This window comes from Oculina patagonica, chromosome 9 (assembly GCF_052425735.1).
Source record: "Oculina patagonica isolate OP01 chromosome 9, crgOcupat, whole genome shotgun sequence".
In the NCBI taxonomy this organism is placed as follows: domain Eukaryota; kingdom Metazoa; phylum Cnidaria; class Anthozoa; order Scleractinia; family Oculinidae; genus Oculina; species Oculina patagonica.
The window spans coordinates 11,401,126-11,423,679 of NC_135766.1; the positions used below are offsets into that span (position 1 = coordinate 11,401,126).

The 22,554-nt window shown below is 37.6% G+C and overlaps 1 protein-coding gene and 1 non-coding gene across 3 annotated transcripts in view; both read left to right on the plus strand.

Moving 5' to 3' along the window:
• The first annotated feature begins 1,353 nt into the window (after positions 1-1,353).
• The window catches only part of LOC144666791 (transmembrane and coiled-coil domain protein 3-like), a 31,192-nt gene continuing 9,991 nt past the window's right edge, over positions 1,354-22,554 (plus strand). The window contains exons 1-10 of one of the 2 annotated variants that reach the window (XM_078528180.1): positions 1,354-1,895; positions 10,050-10,175; positions 11,316-11,386; positions 12,440-12,543; positions 13,699-13,900; positions 14,436-14,507; positions 15,161-15,245; positions 16,820-16,868; positions 20,014-20,101; positions 21,354-21,409. In XM_078528180.1, the coding sequence (XP_078384306.1) occupies positions 1,745-1,895; positions 10,050-10,175; positions 11,316-11,386; positions 12,440-12,543; positions 13,699-13,900; positions 14,436-14,507; positions 15,161-15,245; positions 16,820-16,868; positions 20,014-20,101; positions 21,354-21,409 (1,004 nt within the window). In that variant the 5' untranslated portion in view covers positions 1,354-1,744. Of the gene's footprint in view, positions 1,896-4,870; positions 5,286-10,049; positions 10,176-11,315; positions 11,387-12,439; positions 12,544-13,698; positions 13,901-14,435; positions 14,508-15,160; positions 15,246-16,819; positions 16,869-20,013; positions 20,102-21,353; positions 21,410-22,554 lie in introns of those variants that run through there. The other variant, XM_078528181.1, reaches the window with a different exon arrangement.
• Trnat-cgu (transfer RNA threonine (anticodon CGU)) lies at positions 9,806-9,880 on the plus strand. Its single transcript has one exon. It is a non-coding gene; the product is annotated as a tRNA-Thr (tRNA).

The following is a 22,554-nucleotide window of genomic DNA, read 5'->3' on the forward strand; positions in this document are numbered from 1 at the left end:
AGGGAAAAATGAAAAAAGAATGATCTAGCCTTGCATATTTGAAATTTGATCACACCTTGCGAAAAGAGACTTTTCCTCCATTTTCGGCGTCCTTTATCCATAAGCATTTTTGATTTTTTTTTTCATAAATCATCGCCTTTTAAAAAGTTTCCGAAAAAATTAGATTCATGTTTTTTTTTAAGGAAAATAGCGTACTTGCGATAAATTCGACAGGTGCATTTTAGCCACTTAAGGTGGCTCATAGGGTTTTGAGATATTACGGCGCGCGCAAAGACCCACAAGAGATCATTTTCGCGTTATTTTACTAGTCATAAAAGCTGCCGAAATATAAAAGCAAAGAAAATATTTTGCATACCTAAAATAACGGCCTTTTTTTTTAGCCCACTCAAAAAGTCCTATTTATTAACCCAAAAAAACTATGACAAAAAAAGTAGGTCATCTTTTTTATAAGAAAAAATATTTTTAAAAAAACGGAAAAAGGGAGTTAAAAAGGTACCACAGCTTACCCAGCCGGAAATTTCTCGTCCGAATAACAATTACGTCATCAGAATAGAAAGTCAAATAAGCGCGAACCCAAGTGATGTGTAAAGACGAGCGTTCCCCTTTGGGCGAATTCTTTAACCCAAGTAAGAGAAATACCTTATCATCCGAAGCGGCATCACCGACGACGAACTACAAAAGCGGGAAGCACCGGTAGGTCCATCTGATCCAAAGGAAAGCCGGGGGATGACAGGAGCAAGCCGCGCTGCCGCCACGCTCGCGTGAAGCCGCCATGTTTGTTTTGATTTGCCGGCATATCAAGCTCGCCCTTTCGTACCCATTCTTCGCGCGGTCAAGAAACCCTATGGAGCCACCTTAAAGAAATGAATTTGCCTGACTAATTTATTGTTAACCTAATTTTAAAAAGGGATGTTGTGATTTTGCATTCAACCTCGATCTCTCGCAGTTTTATCATATTCCTTTACAATAGCCCTTCATTGATATTTTTTGTCTATCCATAGGTTTCCTTTTAATATATGTGGTCAGCTAGTAATAAAAAAAAGCAATCTACTAAAAAAAATCTCTAGTTCTCGATCATGAGTAGCCGAAAAATTTCATGAATGTGAAGTTTATACTCTCTGCAAGTGTTCGGCAATTCGCCAGTAGCATTTGGCGTTACTCGATAAGCCATCTCAAAACTCTTGATTTAAGAGTTCACAAGGTCATGTGTATACTATAATTGTCTTGAATTCGATATGCAAAATCCGCGCCTTATTCTTGTTCTACTTGAGAAGTGGCGCGTATCGACTGATCAAATCTCTAATGAAATCGTCGCTTTTAGCGCTATTAAACATGTACACTGAGAAGAGTGTTACTTGGCCGGCTGGTTTTTTCTATTGGCCGGAAGCTGCAAAACTAGGAGTCTTGGCAACGTTTATTCGCGGGCGAGATAAAAACGAATTGGCGCCGTTCTGAGTCAGTGTACAGTTTGAAATTTCGACAAGGATAAACATTGAGTTAGCATCATTGGTTGGCTTTGGAAACTGATAAACAACATCGACTTCGAATCGACTGATATTTTGGATAACGTTTTATTGCGCATGGGTCCAATATCGGGGAAATAACTGACGTATTTTAAACAACAGAGAGCGGAAAAATAACCGACTGACAACAAACAACAACCTAGTCAGGCATAATGTCATAATTGCAATCGAGCAGACGGAAGGATATATACGACATCGTGTTTGAAGCTGTTTTACAAAACATGGCCGAGAAAGTTCGTCACATGTCGCTTCAAAGAGAAGTTTTGATCCACGTCTCTGAATTTCCTTCCGATCGTCGATCGCCGTTTGTCAGGCAGAGGTCAAGATCGTTCAGTGATGGGGAGAACAAGAGTCCATTGATAAAAACTAAAGGTAAGTTACAGCAAAATAAACTCTAATTCCAGTTAGCTTCCAGTTATTCGACACATATTAAACTTACAAGCACGGAACAAGTGTATAGAGCCTTACAGATGATGTGGATTGAACAATTGAATTTACTGGCGTTTGTGCAATGATCTAAATGTTTATTCATTTTACTTGTCGCGGGTCAGGTGTTATTACATTTTGACAACAGTTTTATGTCAGTACTCTTATAGACAATTATCCATTCTGCAAATTATATTAAAACTGTTCATATATTTACGGGAAACGAACTGCATCGCCGATTCCGTGTATAAAGACATATGATCTGGCAAGTTAATCTGTAAAAACTTGGAAGGGAAAAGGGATTTTTTTTAGCTCTGTCGGGTCGAGTGTTAACAACCGGTCTTGTTAAAACAGAAAACAAATGTTGACGTAATAAGCTCTCACAGCTGCACATATCTTGTAACTGCTGGGCATAGCGCCCAGACATTTCTTGTACAGCGGATGCATGATCTAGCCTGTGAACAGGTTCGTTCTAGACGGGAAAAAGGGGGGCCTCTTCTTTTCGCTCAATTTCCCGCTCAATTTTACACTAGGCTAGTCATTGTTCCTGGACATAGGTTCGTAGGCGAACTGGATTGGTTTCACGTCTTCCAGTAGTCCAGTCCAAGTTTCTAACTCTTTGCTGGCGCGCGTCGAGTCTTCAGCCTTTTGCACTTCTTTATATCTGAGCGATTTTAATTCCTCCCATCGCTTTAGCTGGCTCAGGTGATGCGAATAACAATAAATGCCCGCTCCAGCCTAGAGTGTGCTTTGGAGAACTTCAGGTTTAAGAACAAGTGTAGGAACAATTACAGTTTCAGCCTGCGATAAGGCTTTCTTGAAAAAAAAAAAAAAAAAAAACCCCGCCTGATCGCAGGATAGGACAGCTCCGAGTATCAGCACTGGGGTGTCCCCACCCCACGCCCCACTTTCCCCCTCATCCCCCTTCCCCACTACTTCTTAGCTCCGCGATGTCAGCAACACCATAAGTACTTGACTTAAGAGGTCACATGGGGTTACGAAATTCCATGTTTAAATTTTAAGTTGGTAAAATTTTGTTATTATAGTGAATTCCTGCACTTCGACTGAATCGTTTCGTTGAGTGCCTCGAGATTGTTGCAACAGTATTCCTGAATGCGCCAGTTTGACAAACAGTTTGGCCCTTTCTTTTTCGTTGTCTGAGATAGATGTCTTCGAACAGTTTGCGCGTGATTTATTCCTCACGTGACGTCTTCTGATACGAGAGATAAATTACGTATTGGACTTGCGATCTTATCGGCTAGTGTAGATTCATTTACACAAAGTATCTGCAGGGGAGGACATAAACTAACTGGTATGTCGCGAAGCGTCGAAAATATAATTACCTCTTCCATTTGAAGGTCAGTAACAGTGCTACAAAATAATTTATTTTGCCGGGGTGATGAAAAGTTTCATTGTTACTGTATAGTATCATGTTGTAGAGCTGACGTCGAAGTTTTAGTGCATGAGACATGATTTCGGCCACGATGTCGAAAAAATTGGAATCGTCGTGATTCGAATGTTCCGTCCTAACTCAAAATTATGACGTCAAAACTTACGGTCATTGCACTTCCTCATTAAAGGATTAGGAGAAATCTCAGTTGTTCGGCCGACCGGAAATTAAACGAGAACTGGTACGCTTAGAAGACAGGGATCTCGAAGCATGTTAGGTTGAATGCTAGAGGGCTCCGAAGTGTTATCCATATATTGACTCTGCAAACTGTGCATACAAATGATCTTAATCACAGTTGTCGGACTTGCTGTTGCGGAAATCACCACTTATTAAGTTCTTTGTTCTGAGGGAGAAATTTTCAACTCCTGACGACTAGAACATGAAATTCGCCATTGTAACAGGCCGGGATCGAAGCATTTGTGATTACAGTGATTCGATTTGTCATGACAGTTTACATTGTACCAAGAACAGCGGTTCTGAGTTAATTGCAGAAACAAAAAGGCGAATTGAATTATTAGAAAGAAAGACTGCTCTGAATTCTTCAAGAAAAGATAACGTTACGACAATACCTTCGCCGCCAGGAGATGGCAGGGGAGGGAGGGAGGGGGGTCCTTTGTAACCTTTAACCGCTACCCTCAGTCTTTATCTAAGACATGAAATGCTTTGTTTTCAGTTAAGAGCATTTTTCAGTCATTGTAATTTCTTCTTCTCAGATTATTTCATAACCTGTTATTGTTTAAAATAAGGTTTTCGGAAGAGAACCGCGCGATTAGGGTGAATCTGACAGACAGACTGCTCGGATGCCGTGACCTGATGCGTTATGCCTTATCGTGAGAAACGAGATTTTTTTTAACAAAATGGTTTCCTTTTTATTATCAACCTGATGAGGCGAGTTACCGTAAGCTAAACAAAATGCTGGAAAAAATTTCAAACCTTAAAGCCACGCAATCCTAAGAAAAGCTAGCTGCAAAAAATAAAATAATGATGACGGCATGACGGGTAAATCATTTGGTCAAGACACGTCTCGACAACGTAAAATATAAGCAAAATTTTTCCGTACTTCGAGTTCGCGGAAAATTGAACTGAAAAATAATAATTCAAATAAATAATCAAGGGAGAGAAAGTAATTTGTTATACCCTGTCTAAACCATAGCGGGTCAAAAACGCGACTCAATCTAACTGTAAATCTATCTACAAATCAAATTTAATTTGCTGATTATGTCCTGAAATTAAAAATCTGAGCCATTTAACTAGCTTTCTATTAAATATCTATCTAAATGAAGCCATAGCTAAGTTCATCAGCAGCTAGCTTGTAGTGAAAAGCGGATTTTAATCGGCCTTTCAACAAGGAAAATAAAACTTCGTCCTCGCAGTGACACGAATGACGTCACAAATGTCATAGCTTGTTGTGTAAGGAAATAATAGAGTTACGTATCATAATCCTTGAATGCTATGAACTGCATCCTGAGCTGATTAACTACGCACGGGAAAATACTCTGTTTATTGCGGATATATCTCTCCAAGAGACGTGATTTGCGAGAAAATCATTTTGATTTTTGCATGTAATTATTTCCCCGCCCCTCCGCGCCATCTTTTTTAAAGCCTCGATTTGAAAATTATAACTGCATCATGGGAAGATAAACACACTCGTGGACAATTTTTTTGGCGTTTTTTGGGTGCAAAATGAGGGAGATTTACCGGCGATGATTTGATGAAAATTATCATGTGAGCAGTGCCTTCAATGGCTGTTATCATCGTAGAAAATTTGCAATATTCTCTGAGGAAGGAATCTGGAAAACGCTGCTTCAAGCGACAAGGATTTCCGTCTGGCCTGTGATGTAACATGTCGACAAAAGCACCTTCATCTCCGCGCAGAAATGCCCGAGGTAAAATACGATTTTTTTTATTAGTAATGCTCAAATCACGCCAAATATTTCATCACGAATTTGATGTCTGGGCTCATGACTCATAATTTTAGCTACGATAATATTTTTGGCATGGTTTGAGTTTGTAAGTTCAAATGCATGTCACGTATGCGATATCGTTGAATACATTTCACCTTGTTTGTTATCGGGGCAGGAAAATGATTGACATTTTTTTTTGCTCCGCTGGAGCAATCTAGCTTTTGTTACTGCGTATAAAAGCGTGTATTTACTCCAATTCTTTGTCGTATTAACAATGAGATGCGAATAAACGGCCATGGCTTAGGTCTCCTGCTAATCATCGTGTACAATTATTGGTGTTGACCCTTTTAGTACGAGGTCATCCATAAAACATGTCAATACAAATCGAAAAGCTGTTTATCAAGGCATCCCTATAATTGTCTGGTTTGGAAGATCATTTCGTCACAAGTTATCATTTATTCATGATCCCAGCTGTACAATGGTTTCGGCTTTATTTCTGCCAATTACGTCGTTGTTGATGTCCGAGCGAAGTTCATCGAAATCGTTATAGCCAAAATAATGAACGCTTGCATTGCTCGCTCGTCCGTGAAAGGCATTCAACGATTCTTTCAAGGCTCGTGATTACAAGGTAACATTCAAATTAGTTCCTTCTTATTTCAAAAGCTTTCTTTCGACTCTGCAAACAAACAAGGCGTTTAAATTTGTGTGCGAAGCCGTTGAAATGCAAGCTTATTTCGTACTCTGAATCGCTGCTTTTTCGTACGGTTGGCTTCGGTGTTTTTTCAACAACAATTTCTATGGTTTAACACAGTGTAACCTTAAATCGGAAAACGATCTTACAATGATTGTAACTTCTTCTTAGTTCGTAAAGATAGTACTATTACACTGTGACTGTGCAAACGAAATGTAGTTTTATTATTCAGTAAACGCATAACTCTGTTGGAAAGCTTGGGAGTGTAGAAGCAGTGTGGATACATGTATATCTTTTGTAGTTATAAAATAGGCTGTGACGTGTAAACAATGAACTTTATACATTGTTTTTATAGAATCTTACATGGACAAAGTACAATATTTATTTTTGTGGTCTTTTTAAATGAGTCTTTTTCTTTATAATTTACCAATGAAAAGAATACTGCATCTGGTTGAATATTTTAGCTTGAAAAAAATGTTGGTACGATTCCTGCCAAATTTTATAATTAGCAAACAAAAGACTTGATTTTACAGAATTCTCAGCAGACCTGGGTTTGGCTTCGCTACTGTCTTTCAACTTGTCAACATGTCTTTCAGTTATTGGTTCGTTTCCAGTTTTTTGTCAATTTCTGTATGTCGACTATTCAGGTTGCCGAAACACCATTTTATATCAACAATGGTCTTTGGCAAGAAGTTATCAGTGCTTTCAATTTGACAGTCATAGTTTGCAAATAGTTTGAGGGTTTATGTCTGCAGGCCGATATTTTAATAACCGAGAATAATTTTATTGTGTCTTTAGCGTTTATCTCAGTATGTTTCCAGCTCGAACTAAAAGTGGAAAGCAGATTGAATGCATTGGAAACGTGAACTCCAGTTTACTTCAACTTAGAATAATATTAAAAGTTGAAGGTAACTGGAGTAAAATAAAGTTTTCTACCTAAGTGTATTTCTAAGGTTGCATTTTAAAACTGAATGAATGATTGTCTTCTCGCCGCACTCAATATTAAGGACATCATTCTGTAGCTGGCACAAAGATTTAAAATTATTCTGTTCATTCCCAGACGACGTTTGAATAGTATCCCATGATGCATTTTGTTTCATCTTATATTATCACTGCGTACGTGACCTAATCAGTATTGTTCAGCTCTCGCGAAGCGAGAAGAAGCGTTCGCCATGGCGTGTTTCCGGACTAGTTTTGATTCAAAAGCTGCTGCTTTCGAGGAAAACGACTTATTCTACGTTCACTGCGTTTCAAAGGAGAATTTCAGTGTCACATTGAAGGGATTTACCTGTGTTTCGCTAGTATACAGAGAAATACATGTTAGTGTTATCGAACAATTGGACGAACGTCGAAGAGCTCTCGTTCCTGTGACAGTCAAAAATTCGGCTATAGATGAGCTATTTGTTGCTGGAGTGTTAATAAAGAAGTCCGGTGCTGATCCGAATCGGTTTTCTTACATTTCTTCTTACATCTCTATCGATCTCTAGTCTGTCCGCTTCGCAGTTGGCGGGCTCGTTCGGCGTTGTTTACATAATCTGTGAATACATATTTGAGCTTATTTTAACGGTTATTTTTCACCAGTTGTAAGTATTTCACTTATTTGAAGAGTACAGTTATAAAATTACTTTCGAAATTAGTCATTTTGAATGTAAATATAAATGGCAATGATGACAAAGCTCACGATAGAGCCCAGCGATTGTTGCCTGAAACAGACATCACACACGCTTCGCAGCACGCGGCGCTGGTTTTCGATCGAAATTTCAGTCATCTTTGATCGCTGAAAAAGTCATTAAGATGCGGGTACTTCTGGGTACTTCTTTGCAAGTAGAATAATACGGCCTTCATTATGCTAGCGTGAGACCCATATTTAGTAGAAACCTGCTTATAATCCGAAGAATCGTGAATATTTATAACCTCGTCGCGGGTCAGTGAACACTTTGCGAAGGAAAGCTAATCAAAATAATCAAAATAAAGGACGTTTTTTAACAAACCACGGTCATAGGACAATTGCAAATCAATGAAAGTATGACAAACAACAAAATAATACAATTTTCTTGCTTTTGACTGGAAAAAAATACGAAATGTGCCGTAGAGAAAGCGGCGTTATTTTACGGTGGAATCCGCCATAACTTCGATATTGGGTGAAGTGCGCGGAGAATTGCACCATGGGATACTATTCGAACGTCGTCTGGTTCATTCCTAGCCCCCACTACTCCAAAACTAGACTTTCTTACTGGTATAATGTTTACCATAATTTCTACAAAAGGGACTATACTAAGATTAAAGAAAGTTGGTACTATTTGAAAATTACCTAACTCAGTAGGACCTTCCCATACCAAGCTGTGGTAACCTGCGATATTGTCTCATAGTGCAGCCAAGTATCGTCATTGTACAGCGCCATGAGTTTGTATACAAATATTGCAGGGATGGAAGGCGGAAAAAATAACCACCCGAGGACTTGATTTTTGCGGCTAAACGATCTTGTCTAATTAGATCTTTTTTGGATGTGACCCAAATTGTCCACCAGTCCTGTGATCAAGAAAATTTCACCTTTAGGAAATCGTAGACCTGTGCATCCCCATAGTGCACTTATTTTAAAAGCTGTCTGCTCTGCACCAATTGTTTATTTTAAGATTACATCTGGTGGCATTTGGTAGATCTTTATAAGCTTGCTATGAAACATCATCTCACTGAGATTTTAAGAATCGTAAAGTACTTGCAAAAATTGAGTTCTTGACTGATTTGGCATGCTTAATACACTTAGCTGTAAAAGACCATTCTCAAAATTAACCACCAACAAAATATAGTCTATCTGTATTTCTTTCTGTAACCATGTGTCCAAATAATTTGTGTTGAAAATGTGGTTTGTTGGCATATTGTTTGTGGCATGCAGGTAAATCTGTGTAATGTTGTGTCTGGGTCATGTTGTATAACTTGGGTTTTACTAAAAAATGCACGTCATAACTTTCCAATTCTGTACATCTAAACATGCGAATGTGTTGATAATTCAACTGCAATTTAGAGTATGAATATATAGTCATGTGAACATTTTGTAGTCCCCCTGATAAAAATATTATGCATACATGTACATAATAAAAACAAAATTTAAAAGATTGGGTTTATGAGGATTTAATGGTTACAAGATAAACAATTTTTTCAGTGGAAAACTTGTACAAGCATTATAAAATATTAATGGCTGGGAATTTGTTGTTTTTCACCCAGACTATGTAAATAAATATTCATGATAGTTTTTTTGTATTTTGTACCCTGGTGACCCTTGATTAGGTGAACACCATTGCCTTATAAACGGCATCCTTAGCCGGGTTTTTTTAAGTGATGTTTTTGCAACAGGACTCATGGATGATTAGTTTACAATTTGTTATTTAATAATTTTAAATTAACATTGTTTGCTCTGACATTGCTATTTATTTTATTCCACTGATGAAGTCCTTGAGAAAATATAGTCTAACGTACAGTGAATTGTTCCAACATGCTTTTTTTTAATTTAAAGAAAAGTAACTCACTTACCCAATAGACAAGTGTCAGAGTGCATAAATTTACTTGACCAGCAGGAAAATCCTTTTTGCCAGTCATTTACTGGACAGGCCTTTTTTAAAGAGTAATAATAAGAATAAAATATTCAATTATAGTTTATGTTTACCTAAGCTGTAGGCAATGGACAGGTATACACAGTACTTTCTAATTCTTCCAATCTCTTTTAGTCATGTTCACATAAGGTTGTATAAACTTGTGCACCAATTCCTACATGTATGTGAAATGGAAACTGTAAACCATGCGTCAAAAACCACGAGTCTCTCGTAGCTCAGTTGGTTAGAGTGCCCAGCCCGTATCTGGGAGGCCATGGGTTCGATTCCCGTCGGGGACTCAGAATTTTTTCTTTGTCCCATGCTCGTGTCATTGTTGAAAAATTCATCTTCATTATTTATCACCGAGCTTAATATTTACCATCTTTATTATTTACATTTGTAAAATTGTTACTAACTGGAGAAAAAATTACCATTACACTGACCAGTACTTTTTTCCTTGTGATGCAGGGTTACATGTAAAGCTGCCTAAACATAGCCCTAGATCATTGAACGGCAGTGCTACATCTCTGTCATCATTAGATGCCAACACCGGATCTCATTCTCCTTCTTCCCCTCGTAACAGCAAATCATTTGGTAAGTTGAAATACTCTTAATGTTTATCTTATTAAATTTGTACATTTTTACATCTTCTAAATTTTTACACGTGTACAGTGTAACTAGGTACATCATATATAGTCATGAAATAATTTTTTTGTGGTGGTTTAAAATTTGTCTTTTGTTTAATTTTTTTCAAACCAGTTTGATTTTAATTTTAATTATTTTAATTTCTTTGCCTATATTTCATTATCGTAATCTAAAACAAAGGGAGATAAAAAAACAAACTGGATTGAGTTGGTAGTTAAAACCTCTGGCATCATGCATTCATATGTGTTCTGTGCTGCAGGATGCGTAGAGTTTTAATTTAAAGGTTGACAAAGGCTGACAAATATAAAAAACTATACATGTAAAAGCGGTAACCATAGGTTAGAAAGTGTGGGCCTAGATGGACTAGAAGAGTTTGTCTTGTAAGAGGTGTTTATTTCATCTAGACATGTTAGCAGATCAATTTATAACTTACACTGTACATCCCACACCCAACTTGAAAACAGCAAAAAAAATCTCTGTGCCTCATTTTTCCAAAACCCTTAAAAACATGAAAAAATAAAAATATAATAACTGAAATTAAAAATATAAATTGGCCATTTCCGAGTTACGCTTTACCTCTGTTTCAAAACGAGACTACTTGCGAAACCATTCAAATGAAAATGAGTTTGATTTGCATGAAAATGGACCTGTACGTGAAACTCATTTTCATATGAATGGTTTTGCACGTAGACTCATTTTGAAACAGAGGCAAAGGGTAACTCGGAAATGGCCTATTAAAATATCTCATTAATTGAAACTATCTACCAGATGGTAAAAAGGTAGGTTTTAATTCTGTACAACTGACACTGGCATTAAATAGCACTATCGGTAATTAATGTTTTCTTGGTACAGAAAAGCGTAATTTGAGATAATAAAATTACTTTAGGAATCATGATGTGAAAGGGATTGAAGTTGTGTTCAGAACATTATTTTAGACTCTAGTTTTAAGCTTGGCTCAGTTATAAATTTGCCGTGTGTGCATTGTACACGCTTTAATGTCAAGATTAGTGTTGTGGGCTCCTCTTGGATCCGCAGTTAATAGTTGATGTTAATGTTAAGGTAATGCTGCAAACCTTTTTTTTTTTTCAGGTGGTATAGGAAGATTGTTTGGAAGGAGCAAAGAGAATCATGGCACACATAGTGGAAAAGAGGATTCTGAGGTATGCAGTGTAGTTAAACACGAATGTGATGTACATTACAATTATGAGCTTCCTTCTCAGTTAATTTGATGTACACTGCACCCTGTCTACGAATGTACATGTACAGTTACTGTAGAAAAGTAAAACAAATATTTGAACTGAACAAGTTTATTATACATGACTACAGGTACATGTTACAGGTCAAAATTAGCTTTAGGTCATTTCTTCAACCTAGGTTTTTTTTTTAACCTACATGTAGTTTATTTTTTTTTTTATACTAGGTTAATTTAAATTGACAATTAAGACACCTCAATCCCCTCTCTTGCTTTTTATGTACCCCCGCCCCCTCCACCATCCTTACTTACCCTACCCTACCATCTGCTATTATTCCCCTCCAAGTAATGTCTTTTTTTTTTTCCCCTTTTTACTAACCTGCACTTTTAGGATTTAAACTCTCAACCTCCAGATTTGCTGTCCAACCCCTTACATCCACTTTGCCACCTAGGAAACATTGGGTGAACCACATTTTTTTAAAAAAAAATATACAACACCAATCCAAACCTGAACCCTTATAATAGTAACCCTCAATTTTCACTAACTAAAGGTTGAAAAAAAAAATAACCTAGGTTAATACTCGGAAAAAAGATTTTCCGAGTTCCCAGAGTATTTTTTTCCCCGAGTACTTTTCCGAGTACCGGTATTCAACTTGAGAACGCTTCTTCATTTATTTTCACTTTATCCAAGTTGCCATTTCACTTTGCATTTATCCACATTTATCATTTAGACATAATTTATTTGAGCCTGCAGTTCGCAGGACATGTGTCACACATAAGAACCTAGTATATGACCTCGCTCACCACGAGTCTCCCATAGCTCAGTGGTTAGAGCATCCAACCGGTATTCTGGAAGGTCATGGGTTCGACTCCCGTTGGGGGAACTAGGAAAATCTTTTTTCCGAGTATTCAACTTAAGAACGCTTCTTCATTTACTTTCACTTTATCCAAGTTGCCATTTCACTTTACAGCATGTTTACATGTTTTCTTATAACTCCTACTTGGGAATTGTTTTTTACAGAACGAGGATAGCGGTTTGAGGTTAAAATTGAACGTTCCAACAGCAAGGCATAAACAATTTGCCAAAGTCCTGGCTGAGTTAAAAGAAAGAGCAATGCCATCCTCGTAAGTTGCGTTTAATTAATAAAGATGGCCAGAACCTGTACTTATTTGTAAATGCAATGGTTACATTTTTGAGTTGCACTTTTATATTATGATCCATCAATCTTTTGCGTGTTTGTGTTTTTTTTTGGAAAAAAATCATTAGCAAAAACCTGTCATCAGAGGTTCTATTTCTGGTGGGAAATAAAGTCTCCAAGTTGAGTACGTTTAACCATCAGCTTACCAGAAAGCATGACTAAAAAATGTACATTTAACCATCACGTAAATAAATACATGTAGGTTCAGGCCACCTTCAATGTTTATGTAGTAGATAAAATATGAGCGGGAGATCTGTATGGGCGTATACCATACAGATCGGACGCGAATATTTTATTCTACTTGTGAAATGAAAACAATAAATTGAATGCGAAGTTTTGTTATGCGAATCAGTAGAGATCTGTATCAAAAGTTAATGAATACTAATTAGCTGAGCAGAAGTCTGTAGCAAAAGTTAATTCTATTGTTTGATTTGTATTGGGGTTTATAGTTGTGTACATGTGATCTGAATACAGTGCTGGGATTGGTTTGCACCCTCATGAATAGTTAATGAATTTTACAATCATTGTTACGTGTGAAATGTATGATGCTTTCACTGGGCATGTGAGATCAAAAGCTTGTGTCACTGATCTTTTTTATTAATAAATCATTAATGTTCTGAAGGAACTAGTATTATTGTCATGTTCACGTACAAGTTGTCGGAGGCGCGGTGGCCTAATGGTTAGTGCCCCGGACTTCAGACCGAGCGGTCCGGGTTCGAGCTCTGGGCGGGGTAACTGTGTTGTGTTCTTGGGCAAAAAAACTTTACTTTCATAGTGCCTCTCTCTGTCCAGGTGTATAAATGGGTTCCAGCAACATAATCCTGGTCAACCTTGTTCCTAGGGTCTCCCTCTCCCCGCCCCCAAGAGCAGAGAGAGAGAGACCCTAGGAACAAGGTTGAATCCTGGGGGGTTACCCTAAGATGGACTAGCATCCGATTCAGGGGGGGAGTAGAAATATTCCTAGCCACTACATGCTGCAGAAACTGGGATAAGCTCTGGCAGTATGGGCCACATGGCTCAAGACTTCCTTTCTTCCCGTCTTTTACATGTGCAAGTAAAAATTTTCTCATTTTCTCTACAGCCTGGGCAGACACCGTAGCAAGACTCAGGAGTCTCCCTCAGTAGAGTCTCGCAACAGTGGAGACAGTGACAGTGGGGGCCGGCCTCGGGGAGCTACCTCTGCAGTGAGCTCTACCAGTAGTGCGGCATCAGACCTACTTCCACGAGGGAGAAGTGCAACAGCATTGTCTATAAATGATGATGATTCAGCAGAAGTTGACTCGGTATTTAGACTAACAATATTTTGAGTTGAAGTATTAAATTTAGGGTTTAATAGCAAACATCTCAAACTGTGTGGTTCCTTAAAATAACCCATTCCATACCCTCCCCATGGAGGGAAGTTTTGAGGGGGGGGGGCATTAAAGTTGGAACTTTTCAAGGAAAGTATGAAACTAAGCTGGGATTTTCAGAGGGCAGGAGGGGTTCAAACCTATAAACCCTGACTGTCGGGGAGTATAGATATTATCCTGGAACACCACAATGCAGTCAAACCCCTTTTTACATGTTAAGTCTCCCCAATAACAGAGACATTGGATTACAATGTGACTTTTCAAGGCAGGTCAAGTGTAGCCTGTGAAAGCAGACACATTTCCAGAAATGCGTCTACGTTTGCAGGCAAGGCCAAGTGCTCAGAAGGAAATTAACCAATTGAAAACCTCGAACAATCTTTTTGAAAAACTAACCAATAAAAAAATGACAAATTTTGAATAACTTGGGATCAAGCCAGAACTTTACTATTGATGTTTTTCAACTTTGCAGTTGGATGGAACATTTAGTTCCCAAGAAAAGGAAAGTACAGATGAAGTAGATGGACAAATAATTGACTCTGAGGTAATCCGATCTAAAGTTCATTGTGCTTTAACGTGACAAGAATTGAAAGCTGGGAGGTTTTCTTTATGTTACACTAAATTATCAGAACTAGCGTTAAAAGAATTGTATTTAAGGGGGGAAAGGATTTAAAGGGTTAATTTTCAGTGAGAGAAGTTTAAATTTATGTATAAAACTATTTTAACGGATGGCTATTTTTTTCACACTGTAAGTTTCCGAGTTTCCAAGTAAATACCAGTAGTGATGAAACTTCTTAAACCAGGAAAGTTCCGTCCTGATAAGCCACTAGGCTTGAACGTAGAATTGATCTTTTTTACCTTCAGCTTGTAGGTAACTGGATGTCCTGTTGTAGTGATAATGTTTTTTTTCTTGATCAGTTAACAGTTACATTTGTGTACATATAAAATTATTGTACTGAAACATTCAAAAACAAAACTCAAGAACTTGACAGCAAATTCCCAAAGTTGGCATACTTTAAATTTAGCATGCAGTGGATTTGCTCTTTCAAAACCCTAAACAATAGATCATTGCATCATAACCCCAAAGCGTTGCCTAACGCCTCTGGAAACGTTTCATTTAATGCAATTAAAATTTAATTTCTCCTAATTGCATTCAAGGAAATGCCTCAGTTTCTGTTCTTTGTTGTTTTTTTTTAGAAGCGGAGACAAAGGGTTGAACATTTAAACCACAAGATGAAGAAAACCAAAGATCAAATACGGCAACTGCAAGAGGAGAGAGATGGTAACAGCAGATTACTTTACTTCTACACAGTGTAAAATCACGTGTTTAACACACCCTTGAAGATTAGCTACTCTCGAAACGTTCTAGTGTCTGGATGGGTCCTCTAAACCGATTATCGTTCTTCAAATATGTGACAATTAGTTTGTGAATTAAAGGGACATTGTCACCAGTTTCACCTTAAAAACGCAAGAGCCCAAAGACATGTGGAAACTGGGTCTGTCCATTTCATGAGTTCGAGTTCGAGTTAGAATTTCGAGTTTGAGTTAAAATATCGAGTTTGAGTTAAAATATCGAATTCGAGTTGCTTGCGGTTAGCTCCACTCTGGTTTGCTTGCGGTTAGCTCCACTCCTATTTGCTTGCAGTTAGTTCCACTCCTTTGGTGATAAGGGCGATACTATGCGTGACCAACTGGGAAATGTTACCCCATAACTCGAACTCGAAATTTCTAACTCGAACTCATAAATTCGATACACTCGTGGAAACTATGAAAAGTGGTCCAATTTTGTTAAAATCACCGTGCAAGTGTACTGAAGCGATAAACAAGTGATATTATTGTGATGCCATCAGGAACTTTAGATCTCAACTTGAAAAAGTCAGGCTGAATTTTTCAAGTTTTGACCTTGTGGACTGGAAAAACACCTTAAAAGTTATTATGGCTCCCTTCGTCCTTCAACAACAATTTACTTTATATCTCCATCTTGATTTTCTAGGCGCATTTCATGTGCGAGAAGACCTATTCGCCAATTTTAGTACTTTTTACCGAAAAGCATTAAAATCCCTGTGACAGTGCCCAGTTAATTTGAGCACTAGTTTACATGACTTTGTAGTGATTATTATTGGTAATACATGTATTGGTATGTAACAAACATGACTCAAATTTCGGCAACTTCTCACAGTACCTCTCTCCTCCCTGGCCCTGGTTACCTTATTATAGGAAATTAACGCTTCATGAAATTAACGCGAATTTCAAAAATTCGCGTTAATTTAAGTCGCGTTAATTTTTGTTAACGTTAATTTCCGCGCCGTTAATTAAGTGGAGCGCTAATTTCCATGACCTTAATTTCCATTATTTTGAAACCAATTTCTCGATACAGTCTAGACGTCTTGACACTTATGAAAAGACATTATTTCATCAGGGTGGAAATCTGCCGGATCACTAAAACTGTGAAAAACGCTCGAGGCGCTCAGTTTCTTTTTTGTTAAAGTAAACTTGTTCCTGTTGTCTCAACAAGTGTTTTTTTTTATGTTTGTCGCGTTAATTTCCTTCATTTTGAAATGTACCCCATCTTTCGCGTTAATTTCCTTTATTGGGAAGTAATTTTTCCTTCAATTCGCGTTAATTTAAGTCGCGTTAATTTCAAATACCTTAATTAACACAAGCGTTAATTTCCTATAATAAGGTATTCAAACAAAGTATATTGCTTTCTGGGTCTGGGCGTGGTCGTTCACATTACAGAATTGATTGGAATTTGGTCGGTTGCATGAGAAGTAACATAAGTACACTTTGCAATCTAATTAAAACGAGCTGATTTGTGTAATTGAGAGCTCAGCTGACACGTACTTGTGTTTGCAGAGTATGTGAAAGAGTACTTGAAATCAACAGAAGGCTCACAAAAATCGAAGTAAGTTGCAACTTTTTTAAAACAATAATTAGTTTACAGTAATCTGGGTTTAACGTTAACATACCTTTTATTTCTCTTGTTTAATATCCTGGAAATAATCGTTAATGTTAATCCATGAAAAAATTCCTATTTAATTCCCTGCTGCAGATTACTACATGTGTGTTGCTCAGATGTACATGTTGTAGCTTAAAATTAATTTCAGCTCAAAATGAAATCTTTTAAACTAGTTTGATTTGTGTTTCCCTTTGTCCCAGATTTATTACCAAAATCCTTAAACAAACTAGTTTGAAACCGTTTTGACCTTAAATTTATTTTTAAACTTCAACATGTGCAGATTTCAACCTAGTGCACCCCATTTGTACTGTATGAATCCCCCAATCTATATGTACCAGGCGTGAAACGGCTTTACTTAATGACAGCTTTTAAAAGAAGATATGACCATTTGACGTCGTACAACATGCGTATGGAAAGTTATTCACAGGGGCCTAAAGTTGGGAGGGGGTGAGGGTGTTGTCAGATCCAGGAGCCCTAAAATTTTCGTTGTGGAGCCTGAATCCCATTGTATTGCTGCCTGGAGCACATTGCTAAAGAGCGTGGAGGCCACCGAGCTAAGAGCCCTGTGCTTTGGGGGCCCCGAGGTGTGGTGCCTGGCTTTTTGGGGCCTGGAGCCCTGGAGCCCTACCGTCCTCATGTATTCGCATTATATTAGTACAGTTTTCATAATCTCTTTTGATAATATGTGGAGTTAGTAGCTAAGTTATGAAAACCGATTCGGGACTTTGGTTCAGAAATCATAAAAAAGCCAAAACTTTATCAAGTTGTACAGGTTAAACAATGGCGACTCCGTTTGCGTGCCTGGGCTAGTAGTAATGAACCACAATGACAACGAATTAACAGTTTCCAATCACGCGAAAATGTCATTGAAAACAATAACTACTCATATTCTAGTTCTAATCCATTTATGATTAGTGTGCAGAATGACAGGAATTAAAAGAATCGATTAAACTTACTAAACGCAATGTTGTAAAAAGAAATCTTTCCTGGTGATATACGCTGTTATGGCCTAAGCTAGGGTGGATTTGTCTGCCGTGGTGTTTTTTACATCTTATTTTCATAAAACGCCAAGAATGAAAGTATTTTCTTGCACCTCAAAAGAGCAATGCCACGGTATTTCAAGGTCATTTCAGCTGGGTCCTGTGTGAACGGAAAGCCGGTCATTTGCGATTTTTGGACCGTATACATTTGCAACCGGTCTGTCGTGGTCTTTTAAATCTGATTTTCATAAATCGCCAAAAAAGTGAAAGCATTTTCTTTCATCTCAATGGAGCAATGCCACGGTATTTAAGGTCATTTCAGCTGGGTCCTGTGTGGACGAAAAGCCGGTCATTTGCGATTTTTGGACCGTATCCATTTGCAACCGGTCTGTCGTGGTCTTTTTACATCTGATTTTCATAAATCGCCAAAAAAGTGAAAGCATTTTCTTTCATCTCAATGGAGCAATGTCACGGTATTTTAAGTCATTTTTGAGATTTTCATAATTTGTTTCAAATTGAAGAAAACCTTAAAATAATAGTTTGTAAGGTAAAAACCAAAAAAGTAACAGTAAACCGATATAACGAGTTACGACTGAAGAATTTTAAGACGATTATTGAACGACATGATTAATCACAAAAACGTCTGTTGGAAAGCGACTTCTGTCTGTAGTAGCTGCCAACAGTAATTTAAGGTTATCTCTTATACGTAGGCGTGGATTTATTGCAATCTTTCAAATCATCACGCCCCTTTTACAGAATTATGTGAATAGAACAGAATAATTGAAACGTAAAGGACATCTTTCTTATTGCTACAGGCTGTTTTATCTTGATCAATCAGAGTGAATTTGTTCCAATACTGTCGAGAAATTGGCGTACAAGTTTATTTTATGATGCGACAGTCATCAATGAGTATATTCAGTTTTTTCTTGTGATCGGAGGTGAATTAGAAACGTTTTTTTGATCACACGAAGTCTGTTGGAGCACGAGTCAACAATAAACGTTTGTAGGAACCTGACTGTCAACAGTAATAACTATATTGTAAAAGGCTTATTTCGTTACGATCTCGGATAAACTGTCAAGACAAAATTCCACTTCACTGGAGTGCGCTTATCACGCTTCTGTTCCCGGGTTCTGTTCAACGTAAATTCTGGCGCCAAAGTCAGGTTTTTTATAGAAAGATGTAATTTTCTGCTCCTTGAGCGTGGATAAGAGAAAACAGATTGAGTCCCCGACGGTAATTGAACCCATGACCTTCCTCTATCGATGTTACGTTGAATCAGTAGGTACAACAAACTATTTTACTTATTGTTGCACGAGCTTAGCAGCTGTTGAGCATTTTTTTCTACATTGCTATAAAGGGACTATGAATCGCATGCTCTTAATTATCTTGTACCATTTTGTGTAACGTCGCATCATTTTATGGCTAGTGTCAGCCCGAACTTCTTGCTCTTAGAAATTGAGAGCAGAGAGATTGTTTTCCGATCTCCTTTAAAATTCTTTCCAACTATGCTATTGTTTGATGTTTGCTTATGTTTGATTCACGTCACGAAACCCTTCTTACCATTTACCTACATTTTTTGTGAATAAAAAAGAACACCCTTTTTGTGCTGATTCTAAAAGCTTCTAATTATAAGAAAAATTTGACACTAAAATGTTCTAGATCGTTGCTTTGTTAATAGTTTTAAAACAAGGAGGTATTGTTTCTAATTCGCTCCGAAATACATTTAGTACATGATTTTTTTTTAACGTGTCCATATTGTTGTTTGGTGGTATCAAGGATAAGTCATACTGTTTGTGTCTCTTTTTGCGACTTGGAAAAAGCGAAGTCCTTACCAAAATTTCAGTCATGGAAACTTGGCCTTTCTCGGCCTCAACATTCTTAAGTGAAATGCTCTTTTTAATGATGCCTCTCAATTTCTTGTAAAATAGTTAAAATAATTTAGTAATGAATTCAAGACCATTGTAGTGTAAAGCTATTGTCTCGTATAGTGTCGCTCCTGAAGCTACTGTGTCGGGTAACTATTGTTTCACATATCACAGTTGTTTCTTTTAAATCCTGCATTGCAAGCCATATAGATGCTGACTTGAAATCTTTGCTCCGTTCCTCTCAGGGCTGTCTTCGAAAAGAAAAATCAAAAAACAAATTCACTGATCGCTCAACTGCAGAAAAAGCTGGAAAAATATCACAATACACTTATGGTGAGTATTACTTACATATAACAATTGCAATACTGTATACCTATACATAGACATTGTCTATTTTTCTAGACAATGAGCTTTCCCTAAAAGAAATCTAATGTTTCCTTTTACTCAAGGCAAAGGTTGTCTTAAGTACAACAATTTTAGTGTTTGATACTATCGAAGAAAATGGATAACCGAACATCAAATCCCTTTTATTTCTTTTTTGAAAGCTGATATATCAAAAACCCCTTACATTGTTTTGGAGGTCAACGTCTGTTTAAAAAAATATCATGCAAGCCAAAGTTTTTGTCGCACGGGTACTTCGCGTTGAATTGCGTTTATACCTTAATTATACTGGTTTGCCTTTTTTTCCCTCTCTATAAGCTAAGCTCTAAGTCGACATAGAGTCGTTAAGCGGTAACCCTCTTTTTACTGGTGAGTTGTCAAGCCAAGGACCTCGAAACTGCACCACTAAATTTTAGCCTGATGCTTGCAGGCGTTCGGTTAGAAGTAGCAGCGCGAAAAGGGTGGGTAAAATAATAGACCGGGACAGCTGGAGAGATTTGGCAAAAGAACGCGTTCTCTCGCCTCAAGCCCCTCGCCATTTTTTGCACTCGCCGTCGGTTCTTTGCACTGCTTTCTAACTACTGAACGCCTGGAACAGGCTACTAAATTAGTGCAGACTTTACTTTTATCCAGGGGTCACCTAACTGGTGTATTGAGTGTTTGACCGGTATACAACGGTCACATTCAACACATTCAACAATTAATCAACACTTGGACGCGCAGAAGTCGTGTAATTGGATTTTAGTAAAATTATATAGCCTGAGAAATTTCATGATCTTGAATCAACTTTTTGATGAGTGAACCAGGCGGGTTCCTAACCAGGTCTGTTTACTCAAGAACGTTCCTTTTTGAGCGTCTGTTCACACTTGACCTGTCCGTGAGCCAATGCGCTTGGACCGAATCCATTCGGCATCTTTTACGTGAACATAGCCAAAATTGCACAGCGTGTCCCAAAGCGGTCAGTTCTAAAGGGGTTCACGACATGGGACCGGTCGAGTTTGCGTCTGGAACCGTTCCAAAACTGGATCAGGTTGTTGGCAGGGCCAAACATTGGAGCTGATCGGTACAGAACAGGCGGTACGGATAGAAGGTCCCGTGTGAACGGAAAGCCTATCCTGTTCGAATTTTGTGCCGTATCCATTTGCAAACGATCTCGTGTGAACACAGCCTTAGTATATTTACTGTCTTCTCTGTCTATTTACAGGAGTTAGAATTAAATGGCGCAGCTCCTAGTGGACATATTGCTAAAGAAGTATTCAAGTAAGTTGATTGTGAAGCCTTTTGCATGATTTCTACGGCCAGAGAAAAGTTAAATTGCGTGAAACAATAACCATATATTGTACCCCTGTATACCTTAATGTGCCTAATTTCGCGGCACAGTGGTAGGCGCGCATGCTGAACCAGGCAGCTTTTCTTTTGCGACTATGCTCTCTGGAGAGATAAATCATGTTAGTTCCTCTCGCTATCGCGTGTGTTGACCTATCCTTTTTAAAGCGTACAACTTTTCAACAGTGTTGATGAATGATATCCATTATTAAGTATTCTTGTTAGAAGTATTTTCTCTCTTTCTTTTTTCCGCGTATCAGAGTAAACGGTGGAACGGGATCCAAACCAAATCGTGTTGAAAAAATTCAAATACTACAGCAGGGGTGTAAAATTTATTGAAAACGTTTTGGTTGCGTGCACCTGAATGGCAGTTACAATATTCAAACATTTGATCATTTTCATTTATCGTTCAAGATTAACGTTTTATCAGTTAATCCCTAGCAGTGATAAAATTATAGCTTCTCCATACATTTGTGTAACTAATTCAAGAAAACACGTCATGAGAATAAAGCTCTTGATCATCTCAGGTATAAATGTCTTTTCTCCTGAGAGAAAGTGTTAAAAAATTGTGAAAAAAGTTTGGCGAAAAAAATAATAATTCCAATGAAACATTCCAGAAAATTATAATTACTAATTTACCATTAAGAATGAGGTCTTTTAAAACATAAAACTCATTTCCATGAAGAGAAAAATTAATTAGCGGCAAGAGGTTTTTGTAGAAATCTCCAGGGATGTGTTGCGTTTTCTACCTTGCACAGTTTTTCAACTGCACATTTATACAGGGGAAAAATCGCCCGGAGATCTAAAATAGACTAGCACTGTAATGCAAGTTATTTTTGTGTAGAAAATCCCTTTAACTTCAAGAGAACTTTAAAATTAAATAATAGTTTACAATTTGGCTGAAAAAAAAAACAGCGAGAGAGATAATATTAGACAAAACAGCAACATGATGGTTAAATTTGGGTTAGCTTCAGACAGATTGCCTCAAATTTTGTATTACATAAATGTATTCGTTCTAAGAAGGTGAATGACAGTTTATAGCATCATAAATAATCTGTTATTGGCTTTGAATAACTGTA